The sequence below is a fragment of the Anguilla anguilla genome, chromosome 12 (assembly GCF_013347855.1).
Source record: "Anguilla anguilla isolate fAngAng1 chromosome 12, fAngAng1.pri, whole genome shotgun sequence".
NCBI lineage: Eukaryota > Metazoa > Chordata > Actinopteri > Anguilliformes > Anguillidae > Anguilla > Anguilla anguilla.
Window position 1 is genome coordinate 19,209,217 of NC_049212.1, and position 21,577 is coordinate 19,230,793.

Genomic DNA, 21,577 nt, shown 5'->3' on the forward strand with positions numbered 1-21,577 from the left:
GTATGTTTTTGTCTCATGAGACATCTGTTCATTGTAGAAGGAAAAAAATTATAATTGTAATGAGTGCCTTATTGTTTGTAAATTTATCTACTGAATAATAATTTTTAAAATGCAAAAAAAAAACAAAAACAAAAAAAAGGTCACCGATCTCTCACAGGACACACGCCCCATTTACTCATGCACTCATACCTATGGGCAATTTGAAGTCTCCAATTAGCCTTGCGTGTCTTTGGACTGTAGGAGAAAACTATCTGGAGGAAACCCACATGGATATGGGGAGAAAGAACATGCAATTATTATTAATATCATTATTATTATTGCACATTGTGCATGTCTCCCTCGCCCATTGCAGCATGCAGTGTATCCCCACAGCACACCTGTGGTGTGCAGCCAATTACTTTGCAAAAATATAAACAAGGTTTTCAACAAACATTTCAGAAAGATTCAAAATGCACGCTCTGCAGTTCAGCTCTGGAAAAATTAAGAGATCACTTCAATTTAAGAGATTCACAGTTTACGATTATGTGTCTGTGTAAAATGAAACTGTTGGTTTTCTTTCATGAAATTTTAACTGCATTTGATTTTAATTCTAAACAATATTGTCATTATGTTGTATTGTATTGTTCTTATACATTGAATAATATAAAGTAAACAAGTCTATACCATTAATAAATAATAAAAAAAATGTCTTTACTTAGGAAGGGTTCAGCAATCAATGTTGTGGAGTACCCGTGATTCTGAAAATATGGTGTGGTCTCTTAATTTTTCCCAGAGCTGTATTACTGAAATTACGGGAAATTTGTGTGCAAGGTGTTTCATTTGAGCTCTGCGCCTCAGCCTTGTTTTAATGGGATGAGCAGAAAGATGATGTCATCTAGTCTCCTGATGATCCTGAGGAGGTACGGAACATAATGTGATGAGAGAATAAAAAGCTGCTCCTCATTCAGCACTGCAGTGTGTGAGGCTAGCCTGGCCAAAGATGACTCCTCTGGTGATGTGGCTTCTTTGTTACCCCTTATCTGTTGCCACTCCTGTTAACTCGAGCCCTGACCCAGCCTGTTCCCTGCTGGGCAACTTTGAGCCCAATTTCCACGCTGATGGAGACTTCATCATTGGAGGACTTTTCCCCATGCATTATAGAGTTGAGCCACCAGACCAGAACTTCACTTACAAACCAGCTGCTCCACGATGTCAGGGGTGAGTTCAGTGTTTTTTTACAATAGTACATAACTGTTGCTTTTCCAACAGAGCCAAGTTACACTGTGCTGTTGGTCTTCGCACAGATTTGACCCCAGATCTTTCCGCTGGGCACAGACCATGAGGCTGGCTGTTGAGGAGATCAACCAGAGTCAGGACCTGCTGCCTAATGTCACTCTGGGATACAAGATATATGACTCATGTGCAACCCACGTGGCAGCACAGCGGGCAGTGCTGGCTGTTCTAAATGGACCAAGTGAATTTCATGCTGCTCTTTGTTTTGGTGCATCTCCTCTCCTGGCTGTGGTTGGAGATTCTGGGTCATCTCAGTCAATCGTTGTCTCGAGAACTCTACAGCCTTTCAGTATCCCAATGGTGCGTATCTTGTTTGCAATAAAAAATTAGATTTCATCATTAAAATAAATGGATTGCTGAATCAAATATTACTATGAAATAGTTAACTGACCGGGCCATGCCACTCATATTTAAACCATGTTTGTTAATAGATATTATAAAAAACTGGAGGAGGAATGGAGTCTTATTGTTTATCTGATGAGGTTATGAATTCATTCACTATAATTAGGTGATATGAATACACCTGTTTAATTGCTTTATTTTCCGGAAAGTCATATTTGTATGTTAAATGGTGAATTTGCTCTACTTCATTTTTCAGATAAGTTATTTTTCAACCTGTTCCTGTTTCAGTAACCGAAGAGAATTCCCAACATTTTTTAGAGTTGTTCCTAGTGATGACTATCAGGTGAAAGCCATTGCTCATCTTCTGCAAAAATTTGGCTGGATGTGGGTTGGGTTGGTCACTGAAGATGATGACTATGCAAGATTTGCTGTGCAGGGACTATTGAAGGAATTTAAAAACACAGGTGTGTGCTTAGCATACCATGAAATAATACCTAAAGTGTACAATCAAAAAAGAGTACTTGAAATCCTTGATGTAATGAATCGCTCCACTGCAAGAGTGGTTATCAGCTTTGCTGGTGAAGGGGAGCTCTATCCCTTCTTTCAAGAATACATGGATCAGAATATCACAGGGATCCAGTGGATTGCCAGTGAAGCCTGGGTAACAGCCTCACTATTCACAGGCAGTGAGTTCTACCCATTTCTAGGTGGCACCATTGGGTTTGCCATTCGGCAGGGAAAGGTTGCAGGTCTCAGAGACTACCTGATGAGTGTGGACCCATTGAGATACCCCAGTAACCCCCTGGTACACGAGCTGTGGGGTGCCTTGTATGGTTGCTCTCTCTACCCCTCCAGAAGCAGGACCCAGGCCTCCTCCCAGCTGCCCCCCTGTTCAGGGCTGGAGCCCCTGAAGGAGCACCAATCTGCCTACCTGAACACCTCCAGCCCTCGTGTTTCCTACAATGTGTACAAAGCTGTGTACGCCATTGCTCACTCCCTGCACAACCTCATCAGCTGTAAGCCTGGGAAAGGGCCCTTCCATAACTCCTCATGTGCTGATGCCACAAACATTCACCCATGGCACGTAAGAGTTCACATTAAAAAGAATGCAAATTCTGCTTCAGATAATCAGTCATATGTTTTTTTGAGCGTCTTGTGCATTTTATTTTTATTTGAGAGAGACCACTCTCTGTAGAAATGTAGGTACTGTAGGTACTGTAGCCCGTCAATACTGTTAATGCTCCATGTATTTACCTATACTAATTTGCATGAGAAGTCGTGCATGAATTTTTCTTTGTCGTGATTTTCAACATTTACAGTTACATTTTTCTACTATAATCATCGGTTACAGTGCTGCTGGATACAGAATTCAAAGCACTGTTTAGTCAAAAAAAAAAAAATTATATTAATTTTTTTTTTAAATTAATTATATATATTAATTATAAACTAGACAATTCCTGCAGAAATTGTGAAGTGTGGTTGCTGCCAACGCAAAGTCGACTTTGTGCTGAACAGAGCGAACAGTTTCTGTAGTATAGCAGAGACAGAGTATTGTGTACATGCTATAACATCACGGCAACAAGTTTATTTGCGACACATATATTCAGAGCTAAATTATCCTTTCATCAAAATTTGAGATCTCAGTGTTTTACTTGCGGTATGCGGTGACGAGTGACGACGAATCATACAGCTAGCTGACATATTCAGACGGTCTTGGAAAAATCCTACGTCTACACTGCGTGATCGCACAATTTTAAAAAAGCAAGACAGGGCAAGGGAGATTAATTTGATTGACGTATGATTTAGCGCAAATTTGAGCTCATTTTAACCACACAACTAAAAACATTTAATTGGGCTGTAATTCAGAGTCTAATCTGTTATCTCTGAGACCAACTCATAGACAGAGTAGCCTATTACGTGTTAGCCGAGCCAAATTTCCAAGAACGAAAATGAGGCGAGAAATATGTGTTAAAATAGTTGCATTTTAATTCATTTTAAATACAGCTTCTGTGAATAAGTATCAGCTGGTAGCCAGTACTACTAGCTTCTGTTGCAGCAAGGTGTGCATCAACAACATGCAAGTGGAGTTGTGTACTTTAGCAAACGCGTTGGGGTGAGAAAGCTTTGTTTTCCCTGCTACAAGACTGAATGCGTAATGCAGCTCTAATGAGAACAAAGTTTCCTATACGCTGGGATATTAAACGGTGTTACAAAAGTAAAATTTGACATATTATACATAGTTAGAAAGCTTATTCTATCACCTGTTGGATCGATGAAGTGTAGATCAAGCCAGTTTGTACTACAAAGTTCGAGAACACCCAAAGCAACATGTGTGGTATTACAAGCTGACGTCTTTTTCTGGAGTAAGACCGGACCAGAAGCTGCTGCAGACGTTTTGTTGACGGCGTTGTTGCCCTTTTTAGTACAGTCTGGCTTGTTTGAGAATTTGTTTATTCAGTAGGTGAGAGCATAAGCTTTCTAACCATGTATAACAGGTCTAATTTTGGTTTTGGGATATCGTTTTATAGGTCATTAATTATTCATCAAACCATAACAAGGATGTTGTTGAGCCTTTTCACTTTGATGGCCGACACTATTCATTAGAAACGGAATACACAGAGCAAAATTTCATTTTGTGCTCATTGCCTAGTGTAGCTTACAGTCAATTCTGTCCAGATGGAATTATTTTTAATATCAACAAATAAATTTCAACATTCACATTTATTTTCACTTCCCAATAACAGGTTTAGATGAACTGAACTTGCTTAATGAACTTGCTTGAAAGTAGCCTATCTTGATTTGCCCCATACACAGCATGGTGAAGCTACTGGCATAGAGAAAAAAATGTCTAAAAAGCCAAAATTTGACAATGAAGCGCTTATGTAAAATGTTATCGGAACCGTCAGGATTGCTGAAAAATTTACGAAAATATGTCCCAGGTTGGAAAAAACAGGCTTTTAATGTCTGCTTCACACACTGTATTGTTTCCAGGCAGCTGACATTTTGGAAAAGACATAGCAGCAGCATTCCAATGCAGCTTGCACATGGAATGTGTCTCATTTCTTACATCATAAAACCGGAATACAGATTGGCCACAATAAAAATAAAGCTGCTAGTCACCGATCGCGTGTTCCGATCTATGGCCGAAGGATCAGTGCACCCCTAATATGTACACTAAGGTGATGAGGCTCTCTTCCTACATGACAGTGAGCATTACACTATTACTTTTATCCATTAAATGTATTTTTAATCACTGTTTCATCATGTAAAAGCTCCAGCAGTATCTTCAAGAGGTTTCTTTCACCATTTCTGGAGAAGAAGTTGCCTTTGATGTTAAGGGGGATTCAATTCCATCATATGATCTGATCAATTGGCAAAGAGGCACAGCTGGGAAGATTGAGTTTAAGACCATTGGACTGTATGATGGAGCACAGAATGCTGGGAAGGAGCTCTTCATCCAGGATGCAATCGTATGGACAGGCCATCAGACCGAGGCAAGCCACAAACAGTGTGTACAGTATATCACAACTATGAAAAAACTACACATATTTCACTCTCACGCATATAGTGCGCTGCATAATGTTTGGGAAGAAAAACATTTTTAAATTTTATTTGGGTCTGTACTTGACAGTTTTAGATTTGTAATTAAACAATTCACATGTGCTTAAAGTGCAGATTCTCTGTTTTTATTGAAGGGTATTTTATACATCTTCGCTTTACCTTGTAGAAATTACAGCATCTTTCATTCATAGTCCCCCCATTTCAGGGCACTATAATGTTTGGGACACATGGCTACATAGGTGTTTCTGATTAGTCAGGTGTGTTCAATTGCTTCTGTAATTCAGGTAAATTATGCAAGTACAAGAGAGCTTTCAGTATTTAGTCTTGATTCTAGGCATTTGACTGAATTTAGAGTCTGTTATTGATGTCTGCCAACATTGGCAGAGTTGTGCCAATGATAGTCAAGGAAGTTATTATGACACTAGGAAATTAGGAAAAAAATAGTCAGAGACATAGGCCAAACCTTAGGCTAACCAATTAATGTGACAAATTCTTCCATTTGACTGGTGTAGGTTATTTGATGTTTTAAATCTGGTTCATACACTTATAAAAATGTGTAAAAATAACCCAATTCACTCTAGAATTACCATATTTTCACAGGGCACACACACACACACACACACACAAACAGACACATATATAAGCAGTGACTTTACTGAGCCATTCTTGTATACTAAACAAATAGACATTGTGGCTTTCTTCTAACATTCTTTTCATTGGTAAATCTTACTCTGTCCATTTCCTTGTCAGAATATGGTAAGATACACCTGGGTATATCAGCTAATAGACAGGTACAGGTCTGGAGGGACATTCACATGAAAAATTAATGTATTTTCAGTGATATCTGGCTGTGTTTTGTCTCATGCAGGTGTTGGTGTCTGTGTGCAGTGAGAGCTGTACTCCAGGAAGCCGGAAGGCTGTCCGTCGTGGGGAGCCTCTGTGCTGCTTTGACTGTGTACCATGTGACGATGGCAAGATCAGTAATAAGACAGGTGAGAGTTGCACTGATCATACTAAATCTCCCTCTGTAGTTTTGATCTGTACAACTATTTGCAGTTTTCATCTCCACAACATTTTTTGTAGCTGATACTCTTCTCTTACTTTAGATTAAAAATATTGCAAAACTATATTTTTTCATCAAAATTATATTTGTTTTTGCCTCTTTCTCTTCAGATTCAATAGATTGCACATCTTGTCCTGAAGATTACTGGTCTAATGCAGCCAGAACTGAATGCATACCCAAAGCGATTGAGTACCTTTCCCATGATGCAATGGGACTGACCCTGACTGCGATAGCTGTAGTGGGAGCCTGCCTCACCGTTGCTGTTTTGGCAGTATTCCTCTACCACAGGAACACTCCAATTGTCAAAGTCAACAACTCAGAGCTGAGCTTCTTCATCCTGCTCTCTCTGACTCTGTGTTTCCTGTGTGCGCTGGTGTTCATTGGAGAGCCAACATCATGGTCCTGCATGCTGCGCCATACTGCCTTCAGCATCACTTTCTCACTCTGCATCTCCTGTATCCTGGGGAAGACTCTGGTAGTGCTGGCTGCCTTTACAGCCACCAGGCCTGGAAACAACCTCATGAAATGGCTGGGACCTAAACAGCAGAGATTTATCATCTCTGCCTGCACCTTTATACAAGTGATAATCTGTGCAGTATGGCTGATCACTGCTCCCCCTTTCCCAAACAAAAACACCCAGTACCACCGGTCCAGAATAATCCTGGAGTGTAGTGTGGGTTCTGAACAGGCCTTCTGGTGTGTTCTGGGATACATTGGTCTCCTGGCTTCACTGTGTTTTATTCTGGCCTTTCTGGCCAGGAAGTTGCCAGGCAATTTTAATGAGGCCAAATACATCACCTTCAGCATGCTGATCTTCTGTGCAGTGTGGCTCGCCTTTGTACCAGCTTATGTCACCTCACCTGGAAAGTTCACTGTAGCTGTGGAGATATTTGCAATTCTAGCATCTAGTTTTGGCCTACTGCTTTGCTTATTTGCTCCAAAATGCTACATCATTTTACTGAAGCCACAGAAAAATACCAAACAACATCTGATGAGGAAAGTTGTTACCAAATAGAACAATGATGTTTTATGTAATAAATAAACCTGTATTCCATATTTGGATTTAGTGACACACATTGAGATATTGCTGTGGAATTGTTTCCTACTGAGCACTATAATTTTGAACACAGAAACAAGGTTCCTTGATGATTCCTGTCAGCATTTACAGTGCTGTTGAAGGAGCTCAAAAGCTGTACTTAAGGGTCGGGGATGGGGGGTGGGGCGGGGGTCGTAGAACCTCAGTTAACACCAATATTGCAACCATGCAACAGCAGCCAAATTGCATCTGAACATTCACAAATGTTTTTATTTTTGTATTTTGTTAGGCAAAGCAGAGGTAACTGATATTATAATGTTTACCCTTCAAAAGACAAACTAAATCAATATGATACAAAGATTGTGAAAAGGTCCTTATCACACAACAGGACATATGCGCCTGTGTATGTGCGTGCCTGTGTGTGTATGTGGCTGTGTGAACAACAAAACAAACAAAAAAAAAGAAGCAAATGACAGCTTACATCCTGTGACACTTTAAATTCTAGAGCTATTTCAGAAGGAAAATGGTACCAGAAAAACCAACACTTGCTATCAAAATAACCCCAGAAGGGATTTTGCATTTTGGAATTTTGAAGCCACGGGGCCACTAGATTTTAAACCTAGACATTTTGGAACATATAGCATTTTGAGAAAACATATTTGATTAAATATTGCATCTTATTACAATATATGCAAGCAAATTAATATAGTATATTTGTCTTACTGTATGAATACAACTAAATATTGGTTCATGTTGTTGAAGAAAAAAGATAACCCCACCCTAAAAGTTGCACTGACGATGTGAGGGAAGCGGCAAATTTTTGACATCATAATAAAGCAAATAACTTATTTTCAAGCAAATTAGTGATTTATGTGTTGTTATTTGATTATACTGTAGCATCTATGATATTGTGCATGAAATGTGAATTGTCAAAATATGTTTACTGAAAAATCGTCAAAACATGTTTGACCTTCCTATAGAAAGGATTGGGGAAGAAAGTTATCTCTGGCTATACACATGTCTCGAGCATTAGATGCTGTCATTGCATTGGCATTAAGGTTATCTTTGCTTGTCTCTTTAAAATAGTCCAACAAATAATCATTTGGAGAAATGTCATAACCATTTGGACCATTTTCATGTTATTGTACATTTCAGGCTGCATAGCCAGGTCAACTTAAAATCCGCCTTGTAAAATATCTGCATTGAGTGCAGATCTCTGAAGAGTCATTAAGTTAGAATTTACAATGCCATAAAAGAAGCACGTAACTTAGACAGAGCTTGGCCAGTTGTGTCTAATATATTATTTTACCCCATCAACTTTGCTTTGGTTCCAAAGAGCATTATGCAATGAGGTAGATTATTGCCAAACCACTCCATCAAAAGTATCTACTAAGGAAACTACTGACGTTCTTGCGGTGGTTGAGGAGAGAACTGTAAAGAACTCTTTAAAATTATTTAACTTTAAATGAGAACAGAGGATAGTTTCAATCAGCATTGTATGCATTATTATTATTATTTTTTTTATTATTATTATTATATTTTTCCATCCATCTACTATCTGTACCCACTTATTCCTGGTCATAGCCATGTGAGGGGCTTCGGTGCTGGAGCCTATCCCAGCATGCAGTGGGCGAGAGGCAGACATACACCATGGACAGGTCACCAATCTCTCCCCCACACCTTTGATAAATAGAATTCATTTTCTTGATAAAAAGAGTTCTAACAAGTATTTATTATTATTTTTTATTTTTACATATCATTTTGAATTGGTCTGTGTATGTTTTTGTCTCATGAGACGTCTGTTCATTGTAGAAGGAAAAAAATTAGAATTGTAATGAGTGCCTTATTATTTGTAAATTTATCTACTGAATAATAATTTAAAAATGCAAGAAAAACAAAAACAAAAAAAAGGTCACCAATCTCTCACAGGACACACGCCCCATTCACTCATGCACTCATACCTATGGGCAATTTGAAGTCTCCAATTCGCCTTGCATGTCTTTGGACTGTAGGAGAAAACTATCTGGAGGAAACCCACATGGATATGGGGAGAAGGAACATGCAATTATTATTAATATCATTATTATTATTGCACATTGTGCATGTCTCCCTCGCCCATTGCAGCATGCAGTGTATCCCCACAGCACACCTGTGGTGTGCAGCCAATTACTTTGCAAAAATATAAACAAGGTTTTCAACAAACATTTCAGAAAGATGCAAATTGCACCCTCTGCAGTTCAGCTCTGGAAAAATTAAGCGATCACTTCAATTTAAGAGGTTCACAGCTTACGATTTTGTCTCTGTGTAAAATGAAACTGTTGGTTTTCTTTCATGAAATTTTAACTGCATTTGATTTTAATTCCAAACAATATTGTCATTATGTTGTATTGTATTGTTCTTATACATTGAATAATATAAAGTAAACAAGTCTATACCATTAATAAATAATAAAAAAAATGTCTTTACTTAGGAAGGGTTCAGCAATCAATGTTGTGGAGTACCCATGATTCTGAAAATATGGTGTGGTCTCTTAATTTTTCCCAGAGCTGTATTACTGAAATTACGGGACCTCAGCCTTGTTTTAATGGGATGAGCAGAAAGATGATGTCATCTAGTCTCCTGATGATCCTGAGGAGATACGGAACATAATGTAATGGGAGAATAAAAAGCTGCTCCTCATTCAGCACTGCAGTGTGTGAGACTAGCCTGGCCGAAGATGACTCCTCTGGTGATGTGGCTTCTATGTTACCCCTTATTTGTTGCCACTCCTGTTAACTCGAGCCCTGACCCAGCCTGTTCCCTGCTGGGCAACTTTGAGCCCAATTTCCACGCTGATGGAGACTTCATCATTGGAGGACTTTTCCCCATGCATTACAGAGTTGAGCCACCAGACCAGAACTTCACTTACAAACCAGCTGCTCCACGATGTCAGGGGTGAGTTCAGTGTTTTTTACAATAGTACATAACTGTTGCTTTTCCAACAGAGCCAAGTTACACTGTGCTGTTGGTCTTCGCACAGATTTGACCCCAGATCTTTCCGCTGGGCACAGACCATGAGGCTGGCTGTTGAGGAGATCAACCAGAGTCAGGACCTGCTGCCTAATGTCACTCTGGGATACAAGATATACGACTCATGTGCAACCCACGTGGCAGCACAGCGGGCAGTGCTGGCTGTTCTAAATGGACCAAGTGAATTTCATGCTGCTCTTTGTTTTGGTGCATCTCCTCTCCTGGCTGTGGTTGGAGATTCTGGGTCATCTCAGTCCATCGTTGTCTCGAGAACTCTACAGCCTTTCAGTATCCCAATGGTGCGTATCATGTTTGCAATAAGAAATTAGTTTTCATCATTAAAATAAATGGATTGCTGAATCAAATATTACTATGAAACAGTTAACTGACCGGGCCATGCCACTCATATTTAAACCATGTTTGTTAATAGATATTATAAAAAACTGGAGGGGGAATGGAGTCTTACTGTTTATCTGATGAGGTTATGAATTCATTCACTATAATTAGGTGATATGAATACACTTGTTTGATTGCTTTATTTTCCGGAAAGTCATATTTGTATGTTAAATGGTGAATTTGCTCTACTTCATTTTTCAGATAAGTTATTTTTCAACCTGTTCCTGTTTCAGTAACCGAAGAGAATTCCCAACATTTTTTAGAGTTGTTCCTAGTGATGACTATCAGGTGAAAGCCATTGCTCATCTTCTGCAAAAATTTGGCTGGATGTGGGTTGGGTTGGTCACTGAAGATGATGACTATGCAAGATTTGCTTTGCAGGGACTATTGAAAGAATTTAAAAACACAGGTGTGTGCTTAGCCTACCATGAAATAATACCTAAAGTGTACAATCAAAAAAGAGTACTTGAAATCCTTGATGTAATGAATCGCTCCACTGCAAGAGTGGTTATCAGCTTTGCTGGTGAAGCGGAGCTCTATCCCTTCTTTCAAGAATACATGGATCAGAATATCACAGGGATCCAGTGGATTGCCAGTGAAGCCTGGGTAACAGCCTCACTATTCACAGGCAGTGAGTTCTACCCATTTCTAGGTGGCACCATTGGGTTTGCCATTCGGCAGGGAAAGGTTGCAGGTCTCAGAGACTACCTGATGAGTGTGGACCCATTGAGATACCCCAGTAACCCCCTGGTACACGAGCTGTGGGGTGCCTTGTACGGTTGCTCTCTCTACTCTGCCAGCAGCAGGGCCTTGGCCTCCTCCCAGCTGCCCCCCTGTTCAGGGCTGGAGCCCCTGCAGGAGCAGCACTCTGCCTACCTGAACACCTCCAGCCCTCGTGTTTCCTACAATGTGTACAAAGCTGTGTACGCCATTGCTCACTCCCTGCACAACCTCATCAGCTGTAAGCCTGGGAAACGGCTCTTCCATAACTCCTCATGTGCTGATGCCACAAACATTCACCCATGGCAGGTAAGAGTTCACATTAAAAAGAATGCGAATTCTGCTTCAGATAATCAGTCATATGTTTTTTTGAGCGTCTTGTGCATTTTATTTTTATTTGAGAGAGACCACTCTCTGTAGAAATTTAGGTACTGTAGGTACTGTAGCCCTTCAACACTGTTAATGCTCCATGTATTTACCTATACTAATTTGCATGAGAAGTTGTGCATGAATTTTTCTTTGACGTGATTTTCAAGACATTTACAGTTACATTTATCTACTATAATCATCGGTTACAGTGCTGCTGGATACAGAATTCAAAGCACTGCTTAGTTAAAAAAAAAAAAATTATATTAATTTAAAAAAAATTAATTATATATATTAATTATAAACTAGACAATTCCTGCAGAAATTGTGAAGTGTGGTTGCCGCCAACGCAAAGTCGACTTTGTGCTGAACAGAGGGAACAATTTCTGTAGTATAAGCAGAGACAGAGTATTGTGTACATGATATAACATCACGGCAACAAGTTTATTTGCGACACATATATTCAGCGCTAAATTATCCTTTCATCAAAGCTTGAGATCTCAGTGTTTTACTTGCGGTATGCGGTGACGAGTGACGGCGAATCATACAGCTAGCTGGCATGTTCAGACGGTCTTGGAAAAACCCTACGTTTACACTGCGCGATCGCACCATTTTAAAAAAGCAAGACAGGGCAAGGGAGATTAATTTGATTGATGCATGATTTTGCACGAATTTCAGCTCATTTTAACCACACAACTAAAAACATTTAATTGAGCTGTAATTCAGAGTCTAATCTGTTATCTCTGAGACCAACTCATAGACAGAGTAGCCTATTACGTGTTAGCCGAGCCAAATTTCCAAGAACGAAAATGAGGCGAGAAATATGTATTAAAATAGTTGCATTTTAACTCATTTTAAATACAGCTTCTGTGAATAAGTATCGGCCGCTAGCCAGTACTACTAGCTTCTGTTGCAGCAAGGGGTGCATCAACAACATGCAAGTGGACTGAATGCGTAATGCAGCTCTAATGAGACCAAAGTTTCCAATACACTGGGATATTAAACGGTGTTACAAAAGTAAAATTTGACATATTATACATAGTTAGAAAGCTTATTCTATCACCTGTTGGATCGATGAAGTGTAGATCAAGCCAGTTTGTACTACAAAGTTCGAGAACACCCAAAGCAACATGTGTGGTATTACAATCTGACGTTTTTTTCCTCTAGTAAGACCGGACCAGAAGCTGCTGCACACGTTTTGTTGACGGCGTTGTTGCCCTTTTTAGTACAGTCTGGCTTGTTTGAGAATTTGTTTATTCAGTAGGTGAGAGCATAAGCTTTCTAACCATGTATAGCACGTCTAATTTTGGTTTTGGGATATCGTTTTATAGGTGAACCGAAAGTTTTTTCATTGTCGCATTCAATGCATGCACTCTTTGTTAGCACTAGCAAAGACGCTGCACCTGACGAAACGTTGTCAACGATTTTGCGTAATATCTTGTGAAATACTATTATTATTGAGGAAAATCTGGGTATGCCTAAGCCATGTGTTTGTTGATATACCTAGCTGACAGCGTTTTCATTTGTAATTTTTCATTTGGAATACCGTTTTTATCGCGTTCACTTCCGCATTCAGCTATATCCATTCTGGTGGCTAAGTCGCCAGGAAACCTCATTTGAACAACACAATCCGTGCATGTACGTCTTCATCAAGGTTTTATCTGCATTGTGGTATGAAACATTTGAAGTTTACGAGTGTGTGTTTTCTGTAATTACGACGAAACGGGATTCGCATCTGGATTCTGAATTCCCAGTAGATAAAGCAGGTCAACACCTACTGCATCGCGTGTGCAAAGCCGACCAATTCTGTAACTTCATCTCTCACATATGTATGACGTCACATTCCCCATTCATTCTCTATGGGAAAAAATTGGCCATAAAAAGTCATATTTCTCAAAAACCGTACAGGGAAACTTTCCACAAAGTGATAGCACACGATTCCCAAGGAAGCCGCTCAATTTGACATATTGTACGTGTATGTGGTGTGAAAACTCTGGGAGGAGTAGCGGTCCAAAAAATGGGTGGAAAGAAAGAATAATAATATGTGAGATAATAGTAGTGTGATTGCCTAAGGCAACCACACTAATGATTGCCTAAGGCAACCACACTAATGATTGCCTAAGGCAACCACACTAAGTTTTTGGGTAATTATAAGGGGACATTTCTTCCAGATGTGTTGTACTTTATCATACTCAACACACCACAAGGCTGTGACTGTTCCCTTGCTTGCCGGACCTTTATTGACCATATAAATTATAGAGAATAATACAATATAATTTTATGCCCTTCACTGCAAAAAATGACATGTATTATTGTTGCAAAACCTCGACCAGAGATCATTGTTCAGGGTTGCCTTCCATCTGGCGTCCTCAATGGTTGAGCATGCAATCTTTAATGCTGTCTAAATTTAAATAATAGAGTACATCTGTAAAGCCTCTTAAAAGCTTTGTTGGGTTCATTGTGTTGTGATAGATTTTGTCACTCCTGATATGTGCCTGTTTAATTTCCAGTTGTAAATCCTTAGTTTCTTTTTCTGTGAGAGTAAGTGCAATCTTGTGTTTATCCATCATCCAGCCTCCTTGTGTATAACTGCCTGAAAGCTGGCTTCAGAGGTGAGATATATGTACTAGGGGTGCACCGATCATGAATTATTATTATTTTTTCAAAGCAACAGGTAATAAAGAAAACACAGGCTTGTTTATTTGCTCTATAGGTTGCCAATACATTCAGATACTTTTATTATTATTATTATTATTATTATTATTATTATTAACAGCATTATTGTTATATTGTCATAGCCACACAGTGGAGTAGATCTGATTCAACGTGGCTGAATCTTTTCTCAACTGCTTCCAGAAGAGTGCATTTTCATAGCCTCATACTACGATCTTAGGAGACATTTCAGTGCAACGATGGATGGAATGACATCTGCCACAATTGCTGCGGAAGAATCAAATTCTCTAGTAAGCTCGTCAATAAGTGCAAGCAGAGTGACTGTGTTTTAGCTTTAACTTGGATTACCTTTATAAGATAATGCTGAAAATCCAAATCCTGAACGTGTTGCACTAGCTAATTATTCATCAAACCATAACAAGGATGTTGTTGAGCCTTTTCACTTTGATGGCCGACACTATTCATTAGAAACGGAATACACAGAGCAAGATTTTATTTTGTGCTCATCGCCTAGTGTAGCTTACAGTCAATTCTGTCCAGATGGAATTATTTTTAATATCAACAAATAAATTTCAACATTCACATTTATTTTCACTTCCCAATAACAGGTTTAGATGAACTGAACTTGCTTAATGAACTTGCTTGAAAGTACATGTAGCCTATCTTGATTTGCCCCATACACAGCATGGTGAAGCTACTGGCATAGAGAAAAAAATGTCTAAAAAGCCAAAATTTGACAATGAAGCGCTTATGTAAAATGTTATCGGAACCGTCAGGATTGCTGAAAAATTTACGAAAATATGTCCCAGGTTGGAAAAAACAGGCTTTTAATGTCTGCTTCACACACTGTATTGTTTCCAGGCAGCTGACATTTTGGAAAAGACATAGCAGCAGCATTCCAATGCAGCTTGCACATGGAATGTGTCTCATTTCTTACATCATAAAACCGGAATACAGATTGGCCACAATAAAAATAAAGCTGCTAGTCACCGATCGCGTGTTCCGATCTATGGCCGAAGGATCAGTGCACCCCTAATATGTACACTAAGGTGATGAGGCTCTCTTCCTACATGACAGTGAGCATTACACTATTACTTTTATCCATTAAATGTATTTTTAATCACTGTTTCATCATGTAAAAGCTCCAGCAGTATCTTCAAGAGGTTTCTTTCACCATTTCTGGAGAAGAAGTTGCCTTTGATGTTAAGGGGGATTCAATTCCATCATATGATCTGATCAATTGGCAAAGAGGCACAGCTGGGAAGATTGAGTTTAAGACCATTGGACTGTATGATGGAGCACAGAATGCTGGGAAGGAGCTCTTCATCCAGGATGCAATCGTATGGACAGGCCATCAGACCGAGGCAAGCCACAAACAGTGTGTACAGTATATCACAACTATGAAAAAACTACACATATTTCACTCTCACACATAATTTAATTTATTAATTTTATTAATTTTTTTATTAATTTTATTTGTGTCTGTACTTGACAGTTTTAGATTTGTAATTAAACAATTCACATGTGCTTAAAGTGCAGATTCTTATTGAAGGGTATTTTATACATCTTCGCTTTACCTTGTAGAAATTACAGCATCTTTCATTCATAGTCTCCCCATTTCAGGGCACTATAATGTTTGGGACACATGGCTACATAGGTGTTTCTGATTAGTCAGGTGTGTTCAATTGCTTCTGTAATTCAGGTAAATTATGCAAGTACAAGAGAGCTTTCAGTATTTAGTCTTGATTCTAGGCATTTGACTGCATTTAGAGTCTGTTATTGGTGTCTGTCAACATGGGGAGCAGAGTTGTGCCAATGATAGTCAAGGAAGTTATTATGACACTAGAAAATTAGAAAAAGAGACATAGGCTAAACCTTAGGCTAACCAATATCAACTGGAACATCATTAAGAGGAAAAAGAGCACTGGTGAGCAGAAGTCACAAAGAGCCTGGTAAGCCAAGGAAGAGCTCTACAGATGATGACTGAATATTTCTCACCATGATGAAGAGAAAACCCAAACAGCTGTCCAACACATTAGAAACACTCTTCAGAAGGAAGGCATGGATCTGTCAGTGACTACTGTCCGCAGAAGACTTCACAAACAGAAATATGACAACTACATTGCAAGAACAGGATGAACTGCATAAATAGGATTGCAAGGTTACAGCTTTCTAAGAAGCACCTAAAAGAGTCTGCAGAGTCCTGGAGACTCTGCAGACTTTAGAGTCATTAGTGTGGTTGCCAATATTTCCTTTTATCAGATTGATGACGAGAGAGTTTGTTATTGGTGTTTGTCAGCATAAGGACCAGGATTGTGCCAATGAAGGTAAAGGAGGCTTCATTATGAGGCTGATAAATATGAAAAAAGCCAGACAAAGGCATGGGCCAAACCTTACCAAGGCTTACCAAAATCAATTGTTTGGAACATCATTAAGAGGAAAGATCGCACTGGTGAGCTCAGTAATCGCAAAGGACCTGGTATGCTGAGGAAATTGTAAAGTACAGAGACAAATAAAGAAAAAATATTTCTTGTCAAGTCCCAAACATTATATGTGTGTAGCTTGCTTATAGTTTGTGGACATTTGTCTCTGTTGCGTAAGTGTTTCATGTTTCAAGTTTGTCATCGGATTGGCTGTGTCCGTCTCTGGTTGCTCGGTTTGAAAAAAAAAAAAAACACAACAGGGGAGACAAGCTCTTCAAACTTGTGCTTGGTGTTTTGTGTATAGTGATTACTTTGTTTGACTTCATGTATTTGACTATTTTTGTTTGATTCCCATGCCTGTCTAGCCCTTCTGGTTTGTTTGCTGATTAGATCTTGTGTACGACCACTGATTCGTTCTCAACCTCAGCTCTCGTGCTGCCTCTGCTCACCGTGTAGTGCCTTGCTTAGTTTGTGTGTTTCCAGCTGGACTACAAATCCCTCCATCAGGACACAACTTTGTTATTTTGCTTCATTTTTTTAAGTACTCTGGGTGGAGATTTTACACTCAGTTTGGTGTATGCTATTTGGACTTTTGGTTTCAGAATACAGACTAATTGTCAGAATATCAGCATTAAAAGCTGACCCGTGCCCAGGACCCTTTGAAGACTAGCCAAATTTTAGTTAGATTTGTACTGGCAAATATGGAACGGAGTTACTGGTCGGTTTGCAGTATGTTTCCTTTACCCTTTCCCCACTCATTTCCCTCATCATTCATCCTGTTACGGTCTGACCCTAGACCAGGTCGCAGCAATACACAGTGCCCTCCAAAGGTATGGCAATGGTAGTGTGAAATTTGTTATTTTTGATATTGACTTAAAGCATCTGGATTTGAGATCACTTTCACCATTTTACAAAATGGCTGTTTATGAGTCCCCCCTTTTTCAGTTGTGCACAACTAAGTTAACAAATTAAATTTAAAATAAATCAAAGTAATGAAGTCTAAAATGTGGTTGCATAGCTCTTAAATGCAATAAATGGATCAGCTGACAAATGTTCTATGACAAAAGAAGTGACAAGGGTGGTGTCTGTTTCTTTGCCTACTGTTACTATGAGGACAGGTATTTCTTGGACACATTTTTGATGTCATTATGTTCAGGTGTGACAGTATCTCACTTCCTCCTTTGTCACAAAATATGATTTATTTCTTGCCTTTATTTCAATAACATGTTTTTAATGTGACAAATTCTTCCATTTGACTGGTGTAGGCTATTTGATGTTTTAAATCTGATTCATACAAAAATGTGTAAAAATAACACAATTCACTCTAGAATTACCATATTTTCGCAGGGCACACACACACACACACACACACACACACACAGGCAGACACATATATAAGCAGTGACTTTAATGAGCCATTCTTGTATACTAAACAAATAGACATTGTGGCTTTCTTCTAACATTCTTTTTATTGGTAAATCTTGCTCTGTCCATTTCCTTGTCAGAATATGGTATGATACACCTGGATATATCAGCTAATAGACAGGTACAGGTCTGCAGGGACATTCACATGAAAGATTAATGTATTTTCAGTGATATCTGGCTGTGTTTTATCTCATGCAGGTGTTGGTGTCTGTGTGCAGTGAGAGCTGTACTCCAGGAAGCCGGAAGGCTGTCCGTCGTGGGGAGCCTCTGTGCTGCTTTGACTGTGTACCATGTGACGATGGCAAGATCAGTAATAAGACAGGTGAGAGTTGCACTGATCATACTAAATCTCCCTCTGTAGTTTTGATCTGTACAACTATTTGCAGTTTTCATCTCCACAACATTTTTTGTAGCTGATACTCTTCTCTTACTCAAAATATTGCAAATCTATATTTTTTCATCAAAATTATATTTGTTTTTGCCTCTTTCTCTTCAGATTCAATAGATTGCACATCTTGTCCTGAAGATTACTGGTCCAATGCAGCCAGAACTGAATGCATACCCAAAGTGATTGAGTACCTCTCCTATGATTCAATGGGACTGACCCTGACTGTGATAGCTGTAGTCGGAGCCTGCCTCACCATCGCTGTTCTGGCAGTATTCCTCTACCACAGGAACACTCCGATTGTCAAAGTCAACAACTCAGAGCTGAGCTTCTTCATCCTGCTCTCTCTGACTCTGTGTTTCCTGTGTGCGCTGGTGTTCATTGGAGAGCCTACATCATGGTCCTGCATGCTGCGCCATACTGCCTTCAGCATCACTTTCTCACTCTGCATCTCCTGTATCCTGGGGAAGACTCTGGTAGTGCTGGCTGCCTTTACAGCCACCAGGCCTGGAAACAACCTCATGAAATGGCTGGGACCCAAACAGCAGAGATTTATCATCTCTGCCTGCACCTTTATACAAGTGATAATCTGTGCAGTATGGCTGATCACTGCTCCCCCTTTCCCAAACAAAAACACCCAGTACCACCGGTCCAGAATAATCCTGGAGTGTAGTGTGGGTTCTGAACAGGCCTTCTGGTGTGTTCTGGGATACATTGGTCTCCTGGCTTCACTGTGTTTTATTCTGGCCTTTCTGGCCAGGAAGTTGCCAGGCAATTTTAATGAGGCGAAATACATCACCTTCAGCATGCTGATCTTCTGTGCAGTGTGGCTCACCTTTGTACCAGCTTATGTCAGCTCACCAGGGAAATTCACTGTAGCCGTGGAGATATTTGCAATTCTAGCATCTAGTTTTGGGCTACTGCTGTGTCTGTTTGCTCCGAAATGCTACATAATTTTGCTGAAACCACAGAAAAATACCAAGCAACATCTGATGGGAAGGTTAACTAACAAATAAAACAATTACATTCCATATTTTGTGTAATATTTTTTTAATTCTATAGCTTTTTAAAATTTGTGTTGTAATATTTTCATTGTCTTCTTTGTGGCAATGGATTAAGTATTTATGGCCTAATTGTCTACATAAACACTACAAAACAGCATCTAGATACGTTTGCATTAAATGAACTGCATTTATAGAGTCTTTCAGGGATTGCAAGAAATGTACAGTGGCTGAGGGGTGAATCAGGCTGAGCTGTAGTAGATATTTAGAAAACTCGTCAAATCTCAGCAAAACTAACTCAGCAAGCACAGGCACATATGGCATGATAGACTTTTGGGCCATAACTGACAGAATCGATCACGTAATTTCGCTGAAGGTCTCACTGACTCTCAATGGGGAGGAAGTGTCTTCTGGAACCTGCAGGAAAGCAAGACTACAATACTATTTAAGGCCAGAAAATTATACGCTTCAGTTTCTGGCATGGATTGCTCCCCACTGTAGTACCCACGTTCCTAGTCCTTTTATTAATTATTATTATTATTATTATTATTATTACTATCCCACATTTAAAAAGTTTCCTGTGCGATGGTAAATGACAGAAACATTAGCTTTGGCAATCTCATCAGGTGGAAGGTACATGCCCATGTGATATAAACCCAAATCGGTCTCTAGATGGTACTATAATTAAAGAACCAATTTTTTTTTACATTTAAATAGCAATAAAAACCTTGTAACTGTATGTCCAATATTCACAGAAGCATAATTTCATGAATGAACTTGATTAAACGACTAAAGTTTGTCTGGATACATTTTCTGCCATTTAGAATTCTTTTTAAAAACAGTTATGTTTTTTTTTTTTTTTTGTTCGTGGGCCAATCTGCACCCAAACTGCTGTGCTTATTTTTTTTGGCCAAAATAGACCAATGGACTCTAAACCAGCCCAGTCAGCCCAACAACATGGCCACCTTAACCAATGAAATATAGTGGGGCCTACAACAAAATTGGTTCCAACTGTGTAATGGGTTGTCCTATTATAATGGAATCTGGTGTCTATGTTAAAGGGGGTCCCCCCAATAGAGATATATAATTATATTCAAATCGATGTATGTATCATATACATATATCATACAAATTCATCAAAGATTGGCTGAATGGTGGCTGAATAACTTCTAAGTTGCTGCATGTAGTGGAAAATGAATCGGCAAATCAGTTCCATTGACTCCTTTGTGCTCTGAATTTTGAGTTGGAACTTTTTTACTTACTCACTTTAAGAAAAAGGGAAAGCAGGGGTTATTAGGCCAGCAGTGATTAAATGGGTTTTGATTGAAGGAGTAACATGAAAGATCTAGGTATCATAATTTGCCACAAATTTGAATGGAAGGAAATTCTAGCTATAATTTCAAGAAAGTTCAGTTTCTGTATTTCCCAGAGAAGCAAAAATGTTTTGATTTTTGTATTTCTGTGCTTCAAATGTTCTACAACAGTGTTGTGACTTATAAGTAGTGTATTATAACTTGCTGGTGGGCCAATCTGACTAAGGAGGATGTGAACAAACAGAAGAAGTTAAGAGAGCAAATTCTGTTATTTGCATCAAATAAGAAAATTCCAACTAAATTTTTCTTGATAGAATCCAATATAATGCAAAAATAATACTAATTCATTCTCTAATTATGTAGCAAAACAAATGAGTTGTTTCAGCATTTGGTATATTTCTCCCATTTGTAAAAAAAGAAGTTCAGTTCATCCCTGCTGTTGGGTAGACAGTGTCATGGAGAAATTTTGACAATTGTCACAAATGGTTCCACACCATGTTTAATTTTGAGGAGGAGGAGCTGGAACGCATTAATTTAGTGTGTTGTTAATGTTTGGTATTTGGATTTTTATTCACTGCCAGACGTTTTTAAT

At 39.0% G+C, this 21,577-nt stretch overlaps 1 protein-coding gene across 1 annotated transcript; it reads left to right on the forward strand.

Annotated features, from left to right (window-relative positions):
• The first annotated feature begins 968 nt into the window (after positions 1–968).
• Positions 969–19,739, forward strand: LOC118209954. Its single transcript, XM_035385684.1, has 13 exons — positions 969–1,197; positions 1,284–1,572; positions 1,871–2,698; positions 4,887–5,122; positions 6,044–6,167; positions 6,379–6,427; positions 6,511–7,112; positions 9,940–10,208; positions 10,294–10,582; positions 10,881–11,708; positions 15,581–15,802; positions 18,485–18,608; positions 18,783–19,739. The coding sequence occupies exons 1-13, from the start codon at positions 980–982 to the stop codon at positions 19,685–19,687; spliced, it is 4,983 nt and encodes a 1,660-aa protein (XP_035241575.1). The 5' UTR covers positions 969–979; the 3' UTR covers positions 19,688–19,739.
• Positions 19,740–21,577: the final 1,838 nt, after the last annotated feature.

Excerpts from the sequence above, each read along its gene's own strand:
- LOC118209954 (XM_035385684.1), top strand. The coding sequence starts at position 980 with ATGACTCCTCTGGTGATGTGGCTTCTTTGTTACCCCTTATCTGTTGCC. Across the intron at positions 7,113-9,939 it reads CCTCACCTGGAAAGTTCACT|AAAGCTGCTCCTCATTCAGC; the intron begins GTAGCTGTGGAG and ends ATGGGAGAATAA. Across the intron at positions 10,583-10,880 it reads AGCCTTTCAGTATCCCAATG|ATAAGTTATTTTTCAACCTG; the intron begins GTGCGTATCATG and ends TTCATTTTTCAG.